This window comes from Elaeis guineensis, chromosome 6, assembly GCF_000442705.2.
Source record: "Elaeis guineensis isolate ETL-2024a chromosome 6, EG11, whole genome shotgun sequence".
Lineage (NCBI taxonomy): Eukaryota > Viridiplantae > Streptophyta > Magnoliopsida > Arecales > Arecaceae > Elaeis > Elaeis guineensis.
The window spans coordinates 108,132,788-108,154,725 of NC_025998.2; the positions used below are offsets into that span (position 1 = coordinate 108,132,788).

At 36.2% G+C, this 21,938-nt stretch overlaps 1 protein-coding gene across 1 annotated transcript; it reads left to right on the forward strand.

Annotated features, from left to right (window-relative positions):
* Nucleotides 1-2,475: 2,475 nt before the first annotated feature.
* On the forward strand, nucleotides 2,476-20,911 carry LOC105033074 (nuclear transcription factor Y subunit A-10). The gene is given in 7 exon segments (XM_010907730.4): nucleotides 2,476-2,624; nucleotides 3,277-3,677; nucleotides 6,494-6,609; nucleotides 6,776-6,844; nucleotides 19,495-19,635; nucleotides 19,955-20,090; nucleotides 20,093-20,911. Coding segments are annotated over 6 exon segments (1,020 nt in total). The 5' UTR covers nucleotides 2,476-2,624; nucleotides 3,277-3,382; the 3' UTR covers nucleotides 20,356-20,911.
* The last annotated feature ends 1,027 nt before the right edge of the window (nucleotides 20,912-21,938 follow it).

The following is a 21,938-nucleotide window of genomic DNA, read 5'->3' on the forward strand; positions in this document are numbered from 1 at the left end:
ACCGATAGCATTAATATCTCTGTCTACATAATGAATGGAGAATTCTGCACAAGAGCTTCCATACAAAAGCTCCTGTTATTAATACCAATCCAATATCATGTATAAAATATAAAATTTTTTTCTTTTCTAATTATTCTTAAAATATAATATAAATATAATAAGTTATAATAAATAGAATGCATCAATGGCAAAATTTTTATCATACATTGAGCAATGAACTCTAATAATAGCTGACCATATTAATATTAGCATTATTAATATGTATTATATATTAAGCTATGAACTTCAATGATAGTTGAACACAGCAATACCGATACCTTTGATACCAGAGAGCTCAACATAAACAAAACCTCCATTATATATATATATAAATATATATATATATATATATAGAACCATTTCAATATGCACAATAATGGCTTTCTTTTGATTCCCTTGTTTCAGTCTTACTCTTCTTTCTCTGAAACATAAGGCCACGCCCAACCACTTGAACAAAGCATTGCATCCTATTGCTCTCATGAACTAACTTGCATGAAGGTTGAATGACGACATTGGGAACGATAGAAAATTCGCAAATGTAGCAATTTAAGAGAAATAAAGATGTATAGGTATAGGTATGGCCATAGATGAGTAAGCCTACAAATGAGGGAGGGGGTGAGTGGAGAGAGAGGGAGGTGTTAGTCACTGCTTTCTCTTATGGTGAATATATTGTTTTCATTAATTGATGAAGGAGCTGATAGGATCTCCAAAATGCTAAAATGGATGCTTATCTATAAACTTCTCATTGAATGTTTCTACTCACAGACCAATGACAGTGCCTTGCTAGAGTAGTCGGAAGGATAAAGAGAAGGAGAAACAGAACAGAGTTTGGGATCAATGATAATATTTTGCCAGAGTAATTAGAGAGGAAGAAGGGAAGAAGAAACATAGTAGACTCTAGTTGATGATGTTGCCTCCTCAAAGTGGTTGGGAAGGAAGAAGGGGAGGAATGGAGGTTATATAATGAAAACTAATTTTTAAGGATAGTTTAGAAATTTTTATGATAAATTATCTTATTTAAAACCTAGTTGGCCTCTATTAATCACAAGGCGAAGAAGTTGTGCATAGAATGATATGGTATGACACTCTAGCATCTCTCGTATGTTTTTGTGATTTTATTAATAGGTCACCATGTGTAAATACTAGATTAACTAATGGAGAATATGAATCTTACTCACTTTACAAACCTTTGTCTTATTGCTATTTGATGAAAGATCAACATATATTGTAATTACCATTATGAAAGCAACATGACTTTAGTGATTATTTAATGTAATTATATAGGCAGTAATTTAGTTTCAATTGTTGATTAAAAATTGTTATAATTTCATTTAATTCAATAAAATCATGGTTAATACTATGAAAGTAAGTCCAAAAAATGGTGATAATAAGGAAACTGCAACAATCATTTTTGAAAGAACCATAAGGAGTTATTTATAGAAATCAAATCATGAATATAGAATTTGATAATTAAATCCAAGATAGATTTGATGATTATAGTTATAGAATTATAAAAATAATAAAACACTTGGTACTACATTAACTCCACATTTATTGCGCTCTCACTCATTTAATAAATTCGCTGTCTCTTCCATTATTTTAGAGGCAGCATAAAACAAGAGCGGAAATCAAATGAAATATTTATGAAGTTATCATAAAACTCTACAATGTAGGAAAGAGGGGAGTTGGCTACCTTGCCATATAAAGTGGGTGGACAATTATGGCTCTGCCTTATTTGGCTATTTACCTTTCTAGATTACTAAGTCTAGAGCTGAAATGAAATCGGATACGAATCGGATATCAATATATTTATATTTATATTTTATCTAACAAATACAAATATAGATATGAATATTACTCGAATGCAAAAATTTATATCTATATTTATTTTAAATAGATAGAGATACAATTTAAATACTGAAAGTATGGATAAAATTATGACTATAAGACGGATAATTAAATTTTATTATTATAAAATCAAAGATATTACTAAATAGATGATAAATAAAATTAATAATATATTTATATAATTGTATATTTTTTTTAAAATTAATAAATATTATATAAAATTATATAGGATTAAAAATATATTTTTATATATCCGGATATACATCGAATAGTTGTCTATCCATATCTATATTTTTTTGATGAATATAAATATAGATAAAAATATAGATATTAATTAAATTTTTAAAATTTTATTTATATTTAAATTAATTTAGATATAAAAATAGATTCATACAGATAATATTCATATCACTTTCGTGTCTATCCAAGTCTCAACAGTTAATCCCAACTTGTTCATTAAACTATTTAGGGGGGAAAGTTATTAAAAAACAAAGTAAAGAAATGAGGGATGGATAAGCCATGGCATTAAGAGGCATTAAAGAAATTACGAAGCATTTTGAGGCATGAAAACCTATCACCATTGGTTGCCCTCCCATGTCTTGGTTCGCTACAAGTATACCTACGCCTGTCTCGCCCCCCCTCTCTCTCTCTCTCTTTCTCTCGTTGTGTCCGTCTTTATGTATCCGTCTCTCTTGATGGGTCCAGGTGCTCTCGAGGTGCCTCTCTGGGGGTAGAATGTGAGTGATGTCTCTCTTCTCTTCGCTGCGTTTTTCTTCTCTCTGTCTGAACTTTTTTGGTGTCTCTCTATTTTCTTAGTGCTTACAAAGCCCTGCTTCTACGGTGAGTGTTTTGTTCCTTCATTTAGAAGGGGAAAAACTTTCTCATGTGTTTCCGTTTAATTCGTCTTTCTAATTGGTTTTGGAATGGGTTTTTTGCGGAAAGATTGGAACTTGATGTTTGAGCGTGTTGAATTTGATATTTTGATTCAGTTGAAAGAACGTTTATTTCGGAAAAAAAAATCCCGTTTTTATGGGGAAAAGTTGCTCTTTTAGAAAAATGGCTGCCTGGTTCTGATTTCTCTGTCTTTTAGATGTTTTTGCTGCTTATGGTTCTGGTCTTTTGCTTCTTCTTGCTTTTTATTTTTTTGCTTTTTGTTCTTCCATTTTCTTACTTTGGCCTCTGTGTTTTAGTTCTTTCAAACAGGATTTTATCGGGGCTCTGTAGATTTTCCATCTTTGGTATCGCTTTTAGGTTTGGGGCACCAATTTTCACAAGGTGTCTGCTTGGTAAAATTCCCATGAGATCATCTTTCTCGTCGGTCATCTCTAGCATCCTATGTTATTCCTTTTGTTCACAGTGGGTTTACAATTGTCAAAATTTGGATTGCAGGTGAGTGATGAAGCAGCTGGGCATGAAATACCATTAGAGTTAGGCCGTGGCTGGGGAAGAGGATTAGCTTTTAGATTTGTTCTTTTTGGGTGTGTGGGGGTTGACCATGATGCAGGCCGCAATCGCCTTCAAAAATAATGGAGGACTTGGCCAGATTTCTGTCCCTCAGGCACCCCAGGCTACTCTGGTGCCTTGGTGGCTTGGATCCCAACCACTCTATGAAGAGCCTTTTGGACAATCGAAGTCTTTTACTGAGAACCATCCCAATGGAGAGGACCAGTTACCTGCCGCTCCCCGACAAATGCATCATGCTGTAGACCCCAGGCCAGGGCCGGGGCCGGGGCCGGGGCCGGGGCCGGATAAAGGGGGTAATAGTACGACTAAGTCCTCAGTAATCCCAGGTGATATTTCCTTTACCTCTAAAAGCCAGTCACCGTCTTATGCCTTTTCTAAAATCAAGCAGGGCTCTTCTGTGCCGGTTCTCTTCCACCAGTCATTCTGTAATGAGTTTCGACATAGAACATTATTATTATTATGTGGTCCTAGAATAAAACAATGTCCCTCACGGTATTGTTTATATTCATGATTCTTTTTTGAAACAATGTCCCTCACGGTATTGTTTATATTCATGATTCTTTTTTGAGGTTTCAAGTACAGCACTTGTTGGTGTTATGTTTCATAACTTTGGGAATTATAATTTCCTTTACAGAAAAAGTAGAGAGAAAGGAAGAAAAAAGCCAGCAACTTTCATGAAGTGGTCGATTTACCTTTCAGTGAGATGAAACTTTTTTCCTCACATATATTCAGCAATCTAAAAGTTTAATCACAGGGCTTACTAAGGATTGGTACATAAAGGACGTTCTTTTATGAGCAATGTGATTCCACCTTGTTTGATGCCTTTGTTTTTGATTCCTCTTGCAGTATTCTTGTCTTTTCTCCCTCTAGGTCTATATAGCCTCTGCATCACTTGTTAGATAACAAAGAAAAAGGAATCACAGGCATTTTTATCTTACAAAAAGAAAGTTCAGTTATTGTAACAGGTTACAAATTTAAGAGGGTATATATTAGTAGAACTTAGTAAAAGCTCGATCAGTATCAGTTATTGTGAACTACGTCAAAGTAAACCTTGCAAAAATAGTAAAATTTAGCTATTTGCAAGAATTTGGAAAGCTTGCCTTGACAGATCATGTAGCTTTGAGTAAAAATGAATGACAAAAATAAATATGTAAACCAATCCAAAGCAAAAGATATGAGAGCTGGTGATTCTGTATATGTTTAAGTATTCAAATCTTCATTTGAAAAAAATAGCTAAGTGTTTCTGTAGCATATAATCCTGGTAAGCATTAAAGTGTTTGCAGTAAGCACTGGTAGGTGGTGGGCTTCATGAATGGGTTCCTAGATGGAGAGTAGGTTATGCTTCTATCATGGAAATATTTAGTTCTTGTTTTTTTTTTTTAATTCTTAGTTAACTCAAACTGCCTCAGGATTGATTCGTAAAGGTTTAAGTTTGATCCACAATGGCCATCAAAAAGTATTGGCATCGACATGATTCCTTATTTAAAGATTTATATAGACCTATACTGGAGCCAGTTTGCAGGCCTGTAATCACTAGCAGTTTGGAAAACAAATTAAGGCCTGGAAGAAATGTACAAAGCCATGAAGACTGCAGTTACAATGAGATTGAATGATGGAAGGACTCCTTAGAAGATATGTCCTATGAGTTTTTTGGAAGTTAAATAATGTAGGAGGCTTCATGCTAAATTAATGTTTACTATCAAACCTGACTGATGGTAACTGATGATATGAAATTATTTCATCTACATACATTTTTGTAGGATATATAGCTTAGTTGATGAAATTTAAGATATATAGCTTAGTTGATGAAATTTAAAGCTACACCATTTGCAAGCAAAGGATTGTCTTTGAAAAGTGACCACATAGTGTGTAATCATTAGCTACATGCATGAAGCCTCTCACACTAGTATGTATAACTTTGTCAACTGCTCTCGTACAGTAGAATAATGATGAAGACTTTACATCACCTCCCAAGCACCAAGAGGTCATCTTGATTTCTTAAATTTGTACTTGTTCGTTCCATATTTTTATCATATTCTTTGGTATTTTGTTCCAATACTCAGTACATAAATCTTGCTTTCTCTTTCACTTATGATTTAATCTTGATCGTTGCCGTAATTGTTAACATCAATATTATCATCATTCCACAGTGGAAGGACCATGATCAATCTCCTTGGAGCTGCTGTTTATATACCCTATATGCATTCATGGTCTTCTGGATATCTTTGACATTTGTTATTCGTTAGATTTCGCCTCCCTTAATTAATTTGACACCTATTAGCACAGTTTTTCCTGACCAATTCACCAATTGTGTATTTTCCTGCAATTTATTGACTGTATCCTCACCATAGCACTACTTCAGTCTTTATATTTCTCCCATCATTCATGCTCGCTTGGTGCAGGATTATTTCCAAGTAGGTTCTCACAATCACATTTCTTAATGACCACCTGCTAATCTTGTTATAACGCTCCATATGCTAGAGAACACTAAAGGTAGCAAACCCCAATTTAATTTAAGTGCTTTTCATTGCTAAAAGATTTCAAAGCTGAAGAAATGCTCTCCTACTGGAACCTTTGTCATCAAGGGAAGTTTTCTAGCCTGTTTCGCTTGGTACTGCATTCCCCTTCATAACTGCTTTGGGGGTACTATAACAACTAATTGACTCTCAGCAACAAATTTTCACAATTAAAGCACTAAACTGTTAATTTGGAATTAATTAAGTATTTTCATTTGCTAAAATGTAGATCAGGTGGTGGACAATATTTCAAATATGTGACTTTTTGGATTCTGGATTTGGGCAACAAGATTTTTATCTGGGATTATAGCAGCTTTGATAAAGGCTTTTATCTGGAACAAGTATTTGACAGAAAAAATCATGAAATATGGACTAACACATGTTAAAAATAGTCTAACATTAAACAAGCAACTTAATGCAAAGTTGCATAACTTTTAAACATTTCTATTTTCTTTATATAAAAGTGTAGTGTCCATGAATTTCCTCTGCATTTCTTAAATTGAGAAAATTCCATTACAGCCTTGTCATTACTCACCATCTCCTTCTGAAGTCTACTGTCTACCACTTGCTAAATGGTAACGTTTATATTATTTGACTTTTGAACACCTGAAATATTTTTTCTTTAGACTCCAATGATTCAGGCAAAGAGCAGAAAACTGAGCAACATTCTGCAGTCATCTCTCTGCAGTCATCTATGCCTGAATATCAAGGTTGTTTTGAACTGGGACTTGGTCAAACTATGGTAGGTACTTTCATTTTCTATGCTATTGTTACTTGAATGAATATGGATACATGTGTGCGTCCTGCACGTGCGTGCATGCATGTGTGTATTAAAGAATATGATTAGCATGGTTCATCATGGGCTATTGCCATTGCTTTGTGTTTGATTGCTGAAAATAATTTTGTAGGTTTGTTCCAATTATTCTTATGTCGATCACTGCTATGGTCTGTATGCACCATATGGAGCTCAAGCAATGGTTAGTTTCTCTTTTCTTCTTCAAATGCTCAATAATTTCTTCAATGAAAATTGCACAGATAGTTCAAGTGAAACTATTATTAGTGAGTCATTCCTATTGATGTTTTTCGCAAGCTGACTACTGTAAGGTCGATAAAATCATTCTTTTTTGATTTACTATGGTAATATATAAGAAGAAGTTGAAGAGTTCTGAATTATAATTGTGCATTCCACAATTAATGAATTTGCAATTGATCCAGAAAGCAGTTTACTTCTTTCACATTATTTTGTACTTGAAAAACTTTGATAAGATGTCTTTGTTGTATTTTGAGGTAAACCATTTAGTCTTATTTTCTTGGTCTTTGCATATGATGTGCACTACAATAGAATCTTTTTATTAATTAACTTCCCTATACATGTCTTTATGGCTAGCAGGGTGATTGGCTGTTGTTACATATCCATAGTCATAATTACAAATATCAGCCTTATTCAGTCTGTTTGCATTTGGTTATTGGTACACATGGTCATCCAAAATCTTATGATATTTAAGTTATCTACCCAATTTACCTGGATCTTGTTTCCTTGAGCATAATTTACTTAAGATATTCATTTTGTTACAGAAAATCTTCCCTAATTTTGTAATTTTAAATATGGATGTGCTTTGTTTGCTTAGTCAATCTTGCTACCAGAGTTTTTCTACGATGCAAAGAAGGAATCTAGATAAGACAGTGATTGCAGGACTTAATCATATACTAAAAAACAAAAATAGATTGTTTGGGTAATCAGATGTATTATAAATCCTGTTGCATGGTACAATGGGGAAAAAGAGGTGGGCCATTCAAAATGTTAGAGCAAATGCATTTGTGACGGTGTAGAGAACTGTATTATTTTAAAAACAATAGAGCAAGTTAACCCTTTATTCAGAGAATATTATTTGTTTTGCTTTCCATGTGTTATGTTGTCTCTTTCTGGAGATCAACATTCCTTTAAGTGGGTATTAGATATTCAATCAATTGTAAAATATTTAAGAAATAAAATAATGCAGAGTTTTCATTAAGGCATTCATGAGGTCATGAACTAAGACAGGATAATGAGATAGTTCAAGTGATTCGAGTTTTCATTAAGGCATTCATTAGGTCATGAACTAAGACAGGATAATGAGATAGTTCAAGTGATTAAATGGATCAAGCACTGACTGATCATGTCATATAAGAGTTTAAAGATGCTGTTAGACATAATGCATTTTCTGCATTAATTATGCCTTTTTATGAAGATCCTTGGAATTGGAAATGGGGTCAATTAGTGCAACATTTGGGATCCGTTGGTTGACTGTAACCATTTTAGGACACTTGTCAAATGTCATTTTCAAGTTCCAAAATTCTGGACCAATGCATGTGATGAGAGGGAGCAAGATATTTCCATCAAGGTTGGTGTCTTTTGTTTGAGTAGCGAACAATTAAAAGTGGTCCTTGATTTGCTGAATATGGTTCCAGAGTGCTTGGATATCTAGTATGCTCAAAGGCAAAGAGCATGCTCAAGTTGAACAGCTTCACTCCATCATGATGGCATCAAGTCTAGGCCTTTAATTCTGTGACATTATTGATTGCAGCTCTATGGACCCTAGGAAGCAATGCTCAACTTATTGTTAAGCTTGAATTGCAATTGAGTCAAGTCACCACTCAAAATATAGCTCAAGGGAATGACTTCGATATCATCATAAGGATGAGATGTGGAAGCTTTTGAAGATGTCATTTAGTAATTTATATGTATCTTCTTTCTTGTATTTGAGACTCAAGGTGTTGTAAAGAGCACACAAGTATGATAATGAGCCCTATAGCTCCTTTGTAGATTGGTAAATTGTGCATACGATCATACGCGGTTGTTAGGAACACCAAAACTAAAAACTTATTAAGGCTGCTTGTTGGCAAAAGTTGTACAATACAGGAAACAGGCTGCTAAGAAGTTGGATGATATTGATGATTATGGTTGTAAATATTTTGAGTTGGATTTTTGTCAAGCATCATAGTAACCTCCCCCTAGCTTTGTTCTTTGTTTCAACTCACCACAATGTCAATGAGGAAGGCTCAATAAACATAATTTGGAATTGATGTGCTTCGGTTGATGTGAATCCTGGAGGTGGTAAGCTTTTGTGTCAATAGAGATGGTCTACAGGAGTCAAGCCTGCCCAAGCCTTCTCACTTATCCTAGTTCAAGGTGGAGCCTAGGTAACATACTGCTGCAATGTACTTTTTTCTTTCAACTATTAAAATTTTATTTAGATGGTATCACATGATGTTGCAGACATATAGGCTAGCATCATTTTTGGGCTTAGCATTGCCTGTCTAGAAAAGGATTCTCTATTATGGACACATTAAAAATTTTCTGCTCTCAAAAGTTGGTATAAGAATAATTCTTTCTCCATGAAGGATGGGCAGTCTCTCCAACAAGGTAAAACTTCTTAGCAGGCCCTAGTTTTCGGTGAATAACCAGTTGTAGTGGTTGGCATGTTGATAAGGTGATGAAGCAGTTATCAGGTGCCCTCGTGCAAACCTGGTAGCACATTAATGATGGTATCAGTTTCAAATCATGGAAAAATCAGCCTCTGGTCTAAGCTTACAAAATGGTGAGATGCCTTCCTTCAAACCTAGTATGTGGAATTGCTGGGGTAAATCCCCACATGAAAAGGAAATAACTGAAAACAAATCCCAAAATTATGGAAGCCTTGTTATACTACTAATTTGGGAGCAACTCCCTTTTTCTTTGCTACTAAAGCTGACACCCAATCTTCCTCTAATCAAACCATTGTTGTGTCCCTGCATGACTTGATTTTGAGCTGAACCTCTTTCCTGGGTTTGACAAGAACTGGTGCTACCATTCCTCCCCCCTTCAAAATTATCCTTGTCCTTTCAGATGAGGAAACCACTTGTTTGAATGAGCTAGATTTTCCCAAGTTCATCTTCGATTGATAAGCCTATCGAGCAAATTTCTGTACGACAAATTGTTTCCTTTATGGTTCCAAGAAAATTGAAGCAATTCTTGTGTCTCAGATCACAACAATCTTGTATGTGAAATCGGTGGCAACTAAGATCTAACTACGACATGTTCTCCTAAGTCCCACTATTTTCTCAAGCACCAATATCTAGAATTCCAGGTGCAACCATAATCTAAAATGTAGGTCCAATTAGTACGTCACCTTCCTTGCCTACATGTTGGATCACCTCGAATGGGCTGACATGTCTTGGAATAAGCATTTGAATCATTCACTTCAATACTGTGGTTTGATGGTACGGTTGTAGCTTGAGATACACTTGATCACTGACCACAAATTCCCTTCCATACAATGCTTATCATATAATTTTGAGCTAGCACCGATTATGTTTCAGATCCTGTAGAATTATACCTGAAGCTTGTAATTCCATGTCAACCAATTCCACCTTTGTTGAGCCAGAACATGGCAGATAATGCCCATAGAATGCTTTAAAGAATGTTATTACATCAATTCTATCCATGAAAGCCATTAGACCTAGTATTTTGGTTGGTCTGGCATAAAGAAAAAAGGTAAGTCTGCAAACATCAATTCAAGGTTCATATCTGACCAAACTGTTCTGGATATTAAGCATTCTTCAATTTTAATTTTGCACCTTGCAACTGAAACATATTATTCCCAGAACTCACTGATATAGGTTTAGTCTTGAGCACTCTTAATAGGTTTATATGGATGTCTAAACATGTTGACAACCATCAATATAGTACTTTTTCTGGTTGAAGGAGGCAACCCATTTATAGAATTCGTTGAAATTTCTGCCCTAGCTCAGTGTTAAATATGGAGTGGCTATAGTATGTGTGGTAGTCTCATTATTATTTCTTTGGAATATATCAGGCTCTACCATACAGTCTTTGACATCTTTAATTTTCTTTAGGAATTGCACATGTAAATTAAAAGATACTCTTGATGGTGTCCCACCCGGATCCGAGATCATAAGTTGGAGGCCGTGGCAACCACCACATACTCACGAAAAACTATCTCTACAAGCATGCAAGGCATCTCATTACGATATTATAAAGCAACAGCGGAACAAATAATCAATAAATTAACATTCAAACTTAATTGAAATAATTAAATCAAATATTTTATCCGATAATATTCTAAATCTTGCATCAAATTTCAATAAATCATAATCTAAAATAAAGATATCAAATTTTATTTCTAATCGGTCTCTCATAATGAATCCTCGAGTCAAGCTGGTTCTTTAAATCTATAAAAATCATAAAAATATAGAATAATGAACTAGACAACTCAGTAAGCAATGAATACTTTAGCTAGATAAATCAAGCAATAATAATATATTGAAAATAAGCATGCAAGATATATCAAAACAAAATCCAATTCAAAATATACAATACTATCCAAACAATAGGCATGCGGATCCAATTTTTTCAGAATCCAAATTTTGTTTGTAAATCAATTTCTTTCGCAACATCACATTCATCTCAATAATCATGAACCACGACTAGATTTATACCTTATGGCTAGGCCAGAATATGAACTCGTCAAAGTGCCACTGTATAACTCTTAATGACAGAATATCAAAGTACCAACGTACAAAGTCTCGCGAGCAGGGTATTAAAATACCAGCGTATGATACTTCGCTGGTTGAGTATCGAAATACCAGCTTATAACTCTCCATTGGTAGGGTATCGAAATACTAACATATAATGCCCCACCGGTAGTATCAAAATACTAGTGTATAACACCCCACTAACAGGGTATCGAGATACCAGCATATAACACTCCACTGATAGGGTATCGAAACATAGTCTAGTTGCTAGTTAAAATCCATCTCAAATCAAAATACTTCTTAAATGATATATTTCATGTTTCAAGTCGAATAATTTACAAAGCCATGTGACATCAAGTTCAATTGGACATAATCCATATCAAATTCATTATGTTTGATCATAAATCATTTGATATTTTGAAAAAGGGCATATTCAATAATTAAAATTATTATGTATCATTGTAAATCATGATAAAATATTTTATAATTTATTGATAAATCTAAAAAAAGAGTTACATTACTTATCTTGTAAGCGAAATCAATCGATAGATTTAATTAATTTTGACAATTTCTCTTAGAGCCTAATATTTAAAAATTATATCCTTATTAGTTTTTGCTATGATTATTTTAAAAATAAAAATTTTAAATTCTGATACCCTCGTAGGGTTGGCCAATTGATAGCATCCGACATCTTGGTTAGTCCGATCAAGGGCATCCAATTGATCAATTATAGATCAAGAGTCATGCTAGGATGCTAAGATTTAATTGGTGGAGAAATCTAATGGTGCTTGGCTTGATCGAGGTGGGGACTAGCATGCCATCCAGGAGCCATGGGTCAGGACCCTTTCATCGGTGTCCATCAAAGTCATTGAAGGAAGATCACTACTAGATCAAACAACCCTATAGAGACAGTGGAGAGAGACAATTCTAAAGAGAAACTTTGTAGAGAGAGAAAGTAGGGAAGAAAGAGAAAAAGAAAAGACAGGATGAGAAGAGATAGAAACAGGACTCTCTCTTCTCTTCTTTTTTTTCTTTTTCGTTTCTTTTTCTTTTCTTTTTTTCTCTTCCCCTGGTTTCTTGGTGAAATAGGGGAGTTGAGCTCTCCTTTTTCCTGTAGTCGAGAAGCGGGCGATGGCCATGGCTGACGGTGCTGGCCATGGTGGCACAACGGAAACCTACCCCACAAGCAATCAGTGGTGATGATCGGCATCGGAAAGTAAAGAAACAAGGGAATCAAAATTGGAATAGGGGAGGGGATTTCAACTAAATTTTCTGGAGGTTCCTGGCAAAATTTGACGAGTGGCAACTCACTGGAGAGGGGAAAGACTGGGGAAGGGAAATGGAGGGGAATCGGGGTTCCATACCTCGTCTCCGGCAAGGTTTTAAGGCCAACATGGTGAAGGGCATCCAGGAGAAGAAGAAGAGAAGGATGGGCTTCTCCGGCGATGGTTCAATGGCTGATTGTGTTGAGGTCCAAAGGGGCTTGATCCCTTTAAATAGGGCTGAAGGGAGGAGTCAAGTCCTCTTAGCGTTGGACTCCCCCAATCGACAATGGGAGTCTTCTTCATCGTCATTTTTTTCCATGCATTAAATTCATGTTGCTCCTTTTGGGTCCCTTTTTTAGCTTATTGGGTCCGTCAAGTGGACCAAGCCCAGTTTGTTGGTAAGTCCAGATGGGCTAGATCATCACATATGGCCTCCTTGAGGATATGACTGAAGCTCCTTCAATAAGATTTATTTAAGCTCAGAACTAGATGGTTCATCAATTCTTTCCTTTGGGAAAGCAACCTATCATTGGCGTGACTATGCTCCAATGCTAGATCCTCTTGAAGTCATTTCCAAATCTTTTGAATCTTGATACTAGTCACCCTTTTTTTTGATGCCATAATGCTAGATTCTCTTGAAGTCATTTCCAAATTTTTTGAATCTTGATACTAGTCACCCTTTTTTGATGCCATTTGAGTATTATGAATCATTTTTTCGTAATTACAGACAAGTTTTTTTTTTCCCCCCCTTGTTAGGATAATGCATCTACTACTAAATTTTCCCTTCTGGCTGATAAATTATCTCATACTCATACCCGCTCCTACCCATTTATATTGCTCCATGATGGTCACTTCGTGCTGTCAAAAATATTTTAGGCTTTTGTGATCCATTTGAAGTTTGACCTATAAGGATAGAATTCCAATTATTAATTCCTTCAATTTTAGCCATCATCCTTTTTAAAGTAGAGAATCAAAACTCAAATAGAAATGGCCTTGCTAATATAGGTGAGTGGTCTACATTCGTGCTTCAACACTGCTTATTTGCCTTGAGCTGATGTGTCATATTCTACTATTGAATTTTGTTGGAATCAAGTAGGGCTAACAAAGAGAACAATAGATATGGGGTATTTTAGCTGCTCAAATTCAGCCAGTTCATCTGACAACACCAAGCTGTCATTAATGTAGCAAAGCTGTTGATGCAGAGGCTTTATTGCCATTGTTGTGCACAGACCAACAATGCTAAATTTGTCATCCACAAAAATACTCAAACCTTTTTTTTTCGAGAATAGACCATTCAAACTTGAGTTTTATTTTGTCAAAATCAACGGCTACTCCTTTGCTTGAAATTATCTGCCCAAGTATTTTACTTCAGTCTTTCCAAACACTCATTTCAGCTGCTTCGCCTATATTCGTGATTACAAAACTTCTTGCACCATGCATAAATGGTCCATATGATTAAATTAAAACATTATAGGACAAGGACTAGCACAAAGTTGCTTATATAGGACCAAAACATGTTGTTCATCAATGATTTGAATGTAGGGGGGGCATTGTTGAGCCCAAATGGCACTACCAAGAACTCTTTGTGGGAGTCCTAAATTCCATTCTGTGTCTATCATCAGCGATCATACTGATCTAGTGGTACCTGGGTTGTAAATCTAACCTTGAGAAGAATTGTACCATATGTGACTCATCCAAAAGCTCATTTACTTTGTACCAAAAAAAAAAAAAAAAAGGCTCATTTACTACTGAACTGGGATATCATTGATTGTTATATTATAAAATGCATGGTAACATATAAAAAATTGCCACCCATCCATTTTACCAGCAACACCAATCAGGATTATCAGCTTGCTTGGACAAATGATACCCAGCATTGAGCATCTCCTTCACAATCTATTCAATGACTTCTTTTGGAATTGTAGATAGTAATGGGGACATTGGTTGGCTTGGCCTTGCTTTACATCTTGATTTTATGATATATCATTATGTGGTGGTAACCCATGGGGTTTCTCAAATGGTATGGAAATTCTTTTTCTTTTATAGTCAAAGAATTTGAATAGATAATTAGGTACATTAACTTTAGGTTCTGCAATAAACTACATAGTTATCTTGTGAGCATCTAGCTGGAATATCCTCCACATTGTATGCACAAATGCAATTTGCACTGCAATAGTGGTCTGCCCTTTCTAAATGGTATTCACTCTCTCCCATGAAGAAGTTTTAGATGCTTTCAATCACATGTGATAGGATCCAATTGTTCATGCAATTGGACACCTAAGTTAGACTTGAGTAGTAAGAACATGTGTCTCACAGGCTAATATCCTTGGATGTCTATCTTCTTATCCTTGCATTGGCCTAAGGATTATGGTTTATTGCCATCGACTGCTAAAACTTGGCATGCTCATCGTGGGGAAATTGAGTTCTGTAACTTTGTGGCCATCCTTTTATTTATGAAACTATCTGTGCTTATATCAGTCGAGATTGGCATCTTCCTTCTATCACTCCAGCGAGCCTCGTGGTCTATGGTGATGTTACCCAAACAATGCATGAAAATGAATTTCTACATATCCGTGCTAAGGTTCTGTCTCTTTTCCTCTATGGCTTCTATGTCATCTGCAGCAAAGCATGAAAACTTTGCTAAGTGTTGCAACAATCTTCAAGCGTAAATTCCTCATGCAATTGCAACAGAACCCCGTTTATCATTAGGCCCCCATCATGTCAATTTCTTAATGGGAGTCAATTGACCAACTATGTCTGGCAGGGTTGGAGGTTATAATGTGCTCAAGCATTGAGAATTCAACAACTTTCTAGACTCTAGACTCTGAAGCTTTTCTTCTTACATTCTGACTAATCCTACAGTTGCAACTAATGTGCAGGGCAATATATTCATATTTCTACTACAATCTCCCTTAACCCGCAGAGGGAGATTGGCCTCACCCTCCAAATTAAAGGAAGCTTATGTGGCTATGTTTCTTGGTATCCACTATATTGTTCTATTCAACAGATTCACTTGAATCTGTTTCAGCATAGTGAGGAAAATGCAGTCAAGCATAGCGAGTTAGAATCACATTTTCCTCAGCTTCACCCTGCTCCACTTTTGACCTTTGACTTGGTCTGGTCTCCTTATCACTCACCTATCACAACTGAAATCAGAATCTAGTTATCTTGTAATTAGATGGCTGCTAGGTTTCACATAAGTCCTTCAGAATTGTAGTTTCATCTTACACATTTATCTTCAACTTCTCGAGATGGCCCCTGTTAGCTGCTGTTGACTCAGCTCTGATACCAGACAGTATAAAATAGTGTTGGTATTGCTTTGATTCAAGGAGAAACTATCCTCCAAGTTTGATGAAAGTGTTGCCAACCTGGAAGAGATCAAGGAGAAACTATCCTCCAAGTTTGATGAAAGTGTTGCCAACCTGGAAGAGATGATACCTTGCATGCATATCAATGATAGAGGAAGGAAAATTTAGATTTCTTGTGGGTCAAACAGCACTGAATTTCTTTTGAGCTTTTTTGGATTGGCTACTTTTGCATTGTAGACACAGATTACTCCATTACATAAATTATAAAGGAAGGAAATTTTAATGGATAATTGAGGCAAAGGATAGCCTCTTACTGATGAAGGTAAAGATTTTAAGAGTTTCAATTTTTAATTTGCTTTCAGGAATTCTGTTAGTAAATAATGATGCATTGAAAGTTCATATTATTTGATCCATGGTAAAGAGGGTAAACAAATCTGTTTCTTTAGCAAGAAGCTAGAAGATATGTAGTTGATTAGGCTCTTATACATACCAAATACAGACTATGAGGTATTTATGACTATAACATGTTCTAGGTAAATGAAAGTTTTTTAGCTTTAAGTGCCCAAATTATTTTACTAGTTAAGTTAATGACTTGTTGAAGCTTATGGGTTTATTGCTAAACAATAGAATTGAAAATTTTCTTGGTTAGAAGACTCCATTATTGGTTAGTGTGGCTATTAAAATCTCTCTCTGTCTCTCGCTCGCTCGCTCGCTCACTCTCACTCTTGCTCTCTGGCTGGTACAGAGATATCACTAAAATCACTAAGAAAAATCAACCACTTTAGGTGAGCGATCGAGAGAAAAACCATTTGTATTATTTGTTTCTAGGAGTACTACATGAGAATTCTAATTGCTTATGTGGGAGAGTTGATTGAGAGAATTGTCAGGTTGCTTGAACGAATATGATTGAGATTTGATTTATTAGTACCGGGTAGGAAGTTGATGTAGTAATTCAGGAGTAAAGTTATCGAGTGTGTTTTTAAACAATTAGTTGCATAGTTTGTCTCCCAAATGGAATTCTTTTCATGGATGTATACTTAAACAAAAGATAGGGTATTTTCACCTTCCATAAAAAGGGTATTTGCATATTCTTTTGTGAAAGATAGCTTCTCTAACCTTTTAGTTTGTAAGTAGGCCAATAATAGATTGGATTAAAGTTAGTCTAAGTTTGATCCACTAATCTAGACACTTGGCCCAATTTGATTTGTTGATTTGATTGATTAGTCAAAAATCAAATCAATCTGAAGTTGCTAAACATCTAATATCTGATCCATGGATCCAATTTATCTCTCTCACTTTCATAGCCCTTCCCACTAAACCCCTTCTCCCTCCATTTCAAATGGACCTCAAACTGCTATGCCAACTCCTTGCTGGAGATTCAGGGTTGAAATCATAGGAATGAGTTAGGGTTCACTTACCATACTTGGAGGGATGGATAAAGGCGCAATGTCAAATCAATCTTTGCCATCTTGGCTTGAGCCCACCAGAACCGTTACTAAAGAGCCACCCCAAGATGTTCTTAAGTGGAGTTATGGTTCCCAAACCAAAATGAGCAAGTGTGTAAAAGAACAAAAAGAATGAAAGAAGACAAGGGAGGAGGGACAAGGGGAAGGGGCCTGCAGTTTGTAAGAGATGAATGAGAGGAAGTAGGCCATGGATTTGGCAAGAATGGAGGGGAAGGGGGCATGTGTTTGGAGAGATATAGGGGATAGGGTTTGCAATTGCTGCATTTGTGGAGCAGGACCTTCTCAATCCATTTTTACCTTGATTCTAATCTCGGATATCAATGCAACCTGGGCATCTATGCCATGTTAGAAATATTGTCGAAGTCATTTGATTTCTTTATGATTTGTCATCAATTATAAGGTTGAGCTGGACTGAGTTTGGAAGCTAAATATTATGTTATCTATCTCCTTCATCTTATGTGCTACGTATGATCTGTCAAGTCATACCAATTGTAATTCTAGATTCCAATAGTTAGTTCATCTTATGCTTTAGTGGCTTATATGACCATAAGTTCAATAGTCTAGACTTAATGATCTCCATGAAACATTTTTAAAAAACTTAGCAAATTCTTGATCTGGTATATGACCATTTTATTACCATTACTAATATAAAATCATACAACTCAATCCACAATCAGGTGCTGTATGAATCTCGGTCTATGCTGATCATGATTCTAATCATCATCATCATGGTACACCATACCAATCCATACTGATGCATACCAGCATACCATGTAGGAACCGAATCGGGTGGTATGGGGGAGTACTGAGTATCAGTATGCCAAACCAATCCTGTACCATGCTTACAGACACTTTACAGAGATGATACTGGTATGGGATCCAGTACCGAGGTTGCAAACCATGGTGATCACTCATGGCAGCGAAGAAAGAGGCAGGGTAGGGAGTGCAGGAAGGGCAGATAGGGTCTGGGATCCAATTCTCTTCCATTTCTAAAAGTTATAGCACTTTATAGTATCAGCTGCCATAAGTTTAAATTTTACTGGTAGATCATGGATGCACAATATAGCTTAAATAATATAATTTTGATATGTAATCATTACTTTATGAGATTTGTTAAGTCATTATCAGATTGGATCAACCTAAGTCCAGTCCAACTAGTAACCTCATAACAGGATTTAGGCCACTCTCGAGTGGGGTCAAAAATATTTACACTATTTGCATAATCGGATTCAAGTTTGGGATTGGGTCTATTTCAAGATCCAATCCATTGACAAGCCTAGCAATGAAGTTCTACACTGGAAGGAAGGAGTGATAACCAGTCAGCTGAAGGAGAGGACTTGTGAGGACACTGTTGTATAATAGGGTTAAGGTAATTTGCTATTGTAAGATGTTTTATGCAATTTTGTGGAACAAAGATTTGTTTATAACATTGGTTGGTGAGAATTGTATCAATTTTCTAAGAAAGAGCCGCTGATTACTGTTATCAAAAGCTTAAGGCATGCTTTCTTTTCTTGCACTCTCATGTTCCTCATGAAAATCAAGTTTCCGTTGCTTGGCATCAACAAATTTAACTGTTTTATTTAGGAAATGATATTGTTTTTGAGCTGTGCAAAAGACATTTTTAGCATTTGGGTTGACTATATGCAAACTAAGAGTCTGAAATATCAAACCTTTTTTCAGTCCTGTGTATCTGGACACGAAGTTCTGATTTCTGAATAATGTATACAAAAAATATGAAATTCCTAAAGCTTCTTCTGGAAAATACTTGGCCCCTTTTAAAAAAGGAATAGCATTGCTCAGATAAAAAAAATGCAATTCCTTTTATTTTGATAGTGATAAAAGGTTGCTTGAGTGTATATGATTAAAAGAACCTTTTTCCTTTGGGGGTGGGTGGTTGTGATGGGAAGGAAACAGATAAATTTTATTTTCTATTCAGAACACATAATCAATGAATATTCTTCAATCTTTGACATATTGCATTTTTACACTTTCTTGAGATGATAAGTTGTCAGTGCTTGATTACTATTAAGAGTTGGGAGCATTGTCAATGACCAACGTTCTTTTTACTATGAAGCATGGGCGTATGCTTTTGCCATTGAATATGAGCACCGATGGACCAATCTATGTGAATGCAAAGCAGTTTCATGGTATCCTGCGTCGTCGACAGGCTCGTGCTAAGGCAGAGAGAGAGAACAAACGGACTAAAGTCCGGAAGGTATGCACCCTACAACACATGGATTGTTACATTGTTCTCCTCTTTTTCCTCAAACTGATTAGAGTTAAGGTGGTATATCCAATATATTATATTAGCCTCGAAGACCAAAATATGTGCAAAATTTTTTTCTAATATTAGTATGGTGCATTTTTTCCAAAATGCCGTCTTTTTTTAAATTTTCTTTGACCAAATGACTAGTTGTTAAGTGGCTAAGAGGGAACTTTGATGGATTTGTGATAATTTTGAAACCTTTTCAATACAGTGATCCATCTCTTTGATAGACTTGTGTGATTCTTTTTTTGAGTTTTCATTTCTACAGCCATACCTGCATGAGTCACGTCACCTACATGCTATGCGCCGGGCAAGAGGCAGTGGTGGTCGCTTTCTTAACACAACAAAGGCAGGCACAGGACAAGGTGGTAACCTCAATACCAAGGTGAGAGTTGAGGCGCCTCCCCTCGTCCTGCTGCATGTCCAAGATCTGAAGTCCTGCAATCTGATAGCGGGAATATCATCTCAGCAAGTGGTAGCTCAAGCTTATCAGGATCGGAGGTTTCGAGCATGTATGCTCGGGAGGATGATCACTTCCAGGTCATTGAGCGTCTTCATCCATCTGGTTCCCACCCTATGTCTAATATGATGGATGGAGTGCATGGTGCAAGTATCCACATGAAGTGGGTGACAGCAGCTGATGGCTGCTGTGACCTCCTTAAAGTCTGATGACGGTGATACTGGGGAGGGGTGGCTGTCAATTGTAGTATTTGCTTCTTCGGGCTGAAGATGGGTACTCAGCTTGAGAGTAATGCTGCACCATATTGAATCCCCTCCAAAGCTTTCGACCAAATGGAAGAGCTGGCTGCACTTTCATTCTGCTTGCGAAGCCAGTTCTGGTTCAGGGATTGTCCCTACCATCATTTGGTCATTTTCTGAAGGCAATTCATTCTTGGCTTACGTCTTTCTCATCGCTCAACGGTTCCTGGAACTCTAGCAGCCTTGGGAAAGTCTTCTATCTGTAAAAAGGACATCTGCAGCGTTCATCCCTGTCAGTGCTGGTACTTAGAATAGGAACCAAAATTCTGGAGTGGTAATGTTTGTAACCATGATATGGCTGGATAGCTGGTGCCTTTGAGGGAGATTGCTTAAGGTCAGGCATTCAAGTTTTGAATCCTGAGCTTTGGTAATATGTAGCTTTATGTGTGGAAACTAGTTTGGTTGTTTGATGTCATATGGCATTGTTCATGGTATGATTATTTACTTTTGAAGCCCTTAGTATCTATCACCTGTTGTTCATGTTTCGATTATGTTGGTTAGCTTAAACAATGGGGTTGGTGCCCAAATTTCATTCCCCATCATCCAAAAATATTCCTAGGATCGCATCAGCACAGCAAGGAAGTGGTTAATATGGCTGCAAGTATGATTCAGATGATTGTGAATGGGATCTAACTTTGGCGCCGTTCCGTTAGTTCATGTGTAGATCCCTTACCACGTTATATCCAATATAAATGTTCAGGATTTACACTTGACCTGGTATAAATAATCCAGGTGTTTGTTTTCGAAATTGTTCCACGCTTGGACTTTGGTTAATTGTTTTACGGCTTCTGACGGTACGCTTACAGGAAAGCACAGGCACCGTAAACCTGACGTAGCCACCTCAACGTCGACGCAGTATGGTTGCAGAATAATTTTTTTAAAAAATAAGAAAAACTCATCCAGATATTGTTGGACGGATATGGCTTATTTAACGGGACGGAATTTTTTTGACATTTGGTTGGAGGGATAAATGCACGAAATAAAGTGTATTTAACAGCGCATAGGATGGTGATCTGGATTGCCCTTCTACAAATCCGAATTTACTTGAATATCCTCCTCTAATCACTAATTACCTCTGGAACCTTGTTAAAAACTGTTTTTACACGCATACCCTGGGTCTACCAACGCCGTTAATAAAAACAGTTGTTATTTAAATTAAATATCAATTAAGATTTTAAAATTTCATTTTTATCCCTAATCAGTGAATCCAGCAATCGGTCACGATTGTCTCCTCTATTTTCACGATCCTTTAAATGCTGATATGATTCGATTCTCCACCATTGACAATTCGCCTCCCTCTTTTCCCCTCGCCATTCCTTTTCTCAGTGATCACCATTATATCAATTCCTTTCTATCATCAGAGATTGTCACCACTGTCATCCTTCCCAAAATCTGTTTGTTGCTAGCTCCGTTTTTCTCTGAGGATCTCCTCACCGTCGGAGCTCTTTTTGTCGGTCCCTCCCATTGTAGATCATTTTCTGTTGCCGAAAATT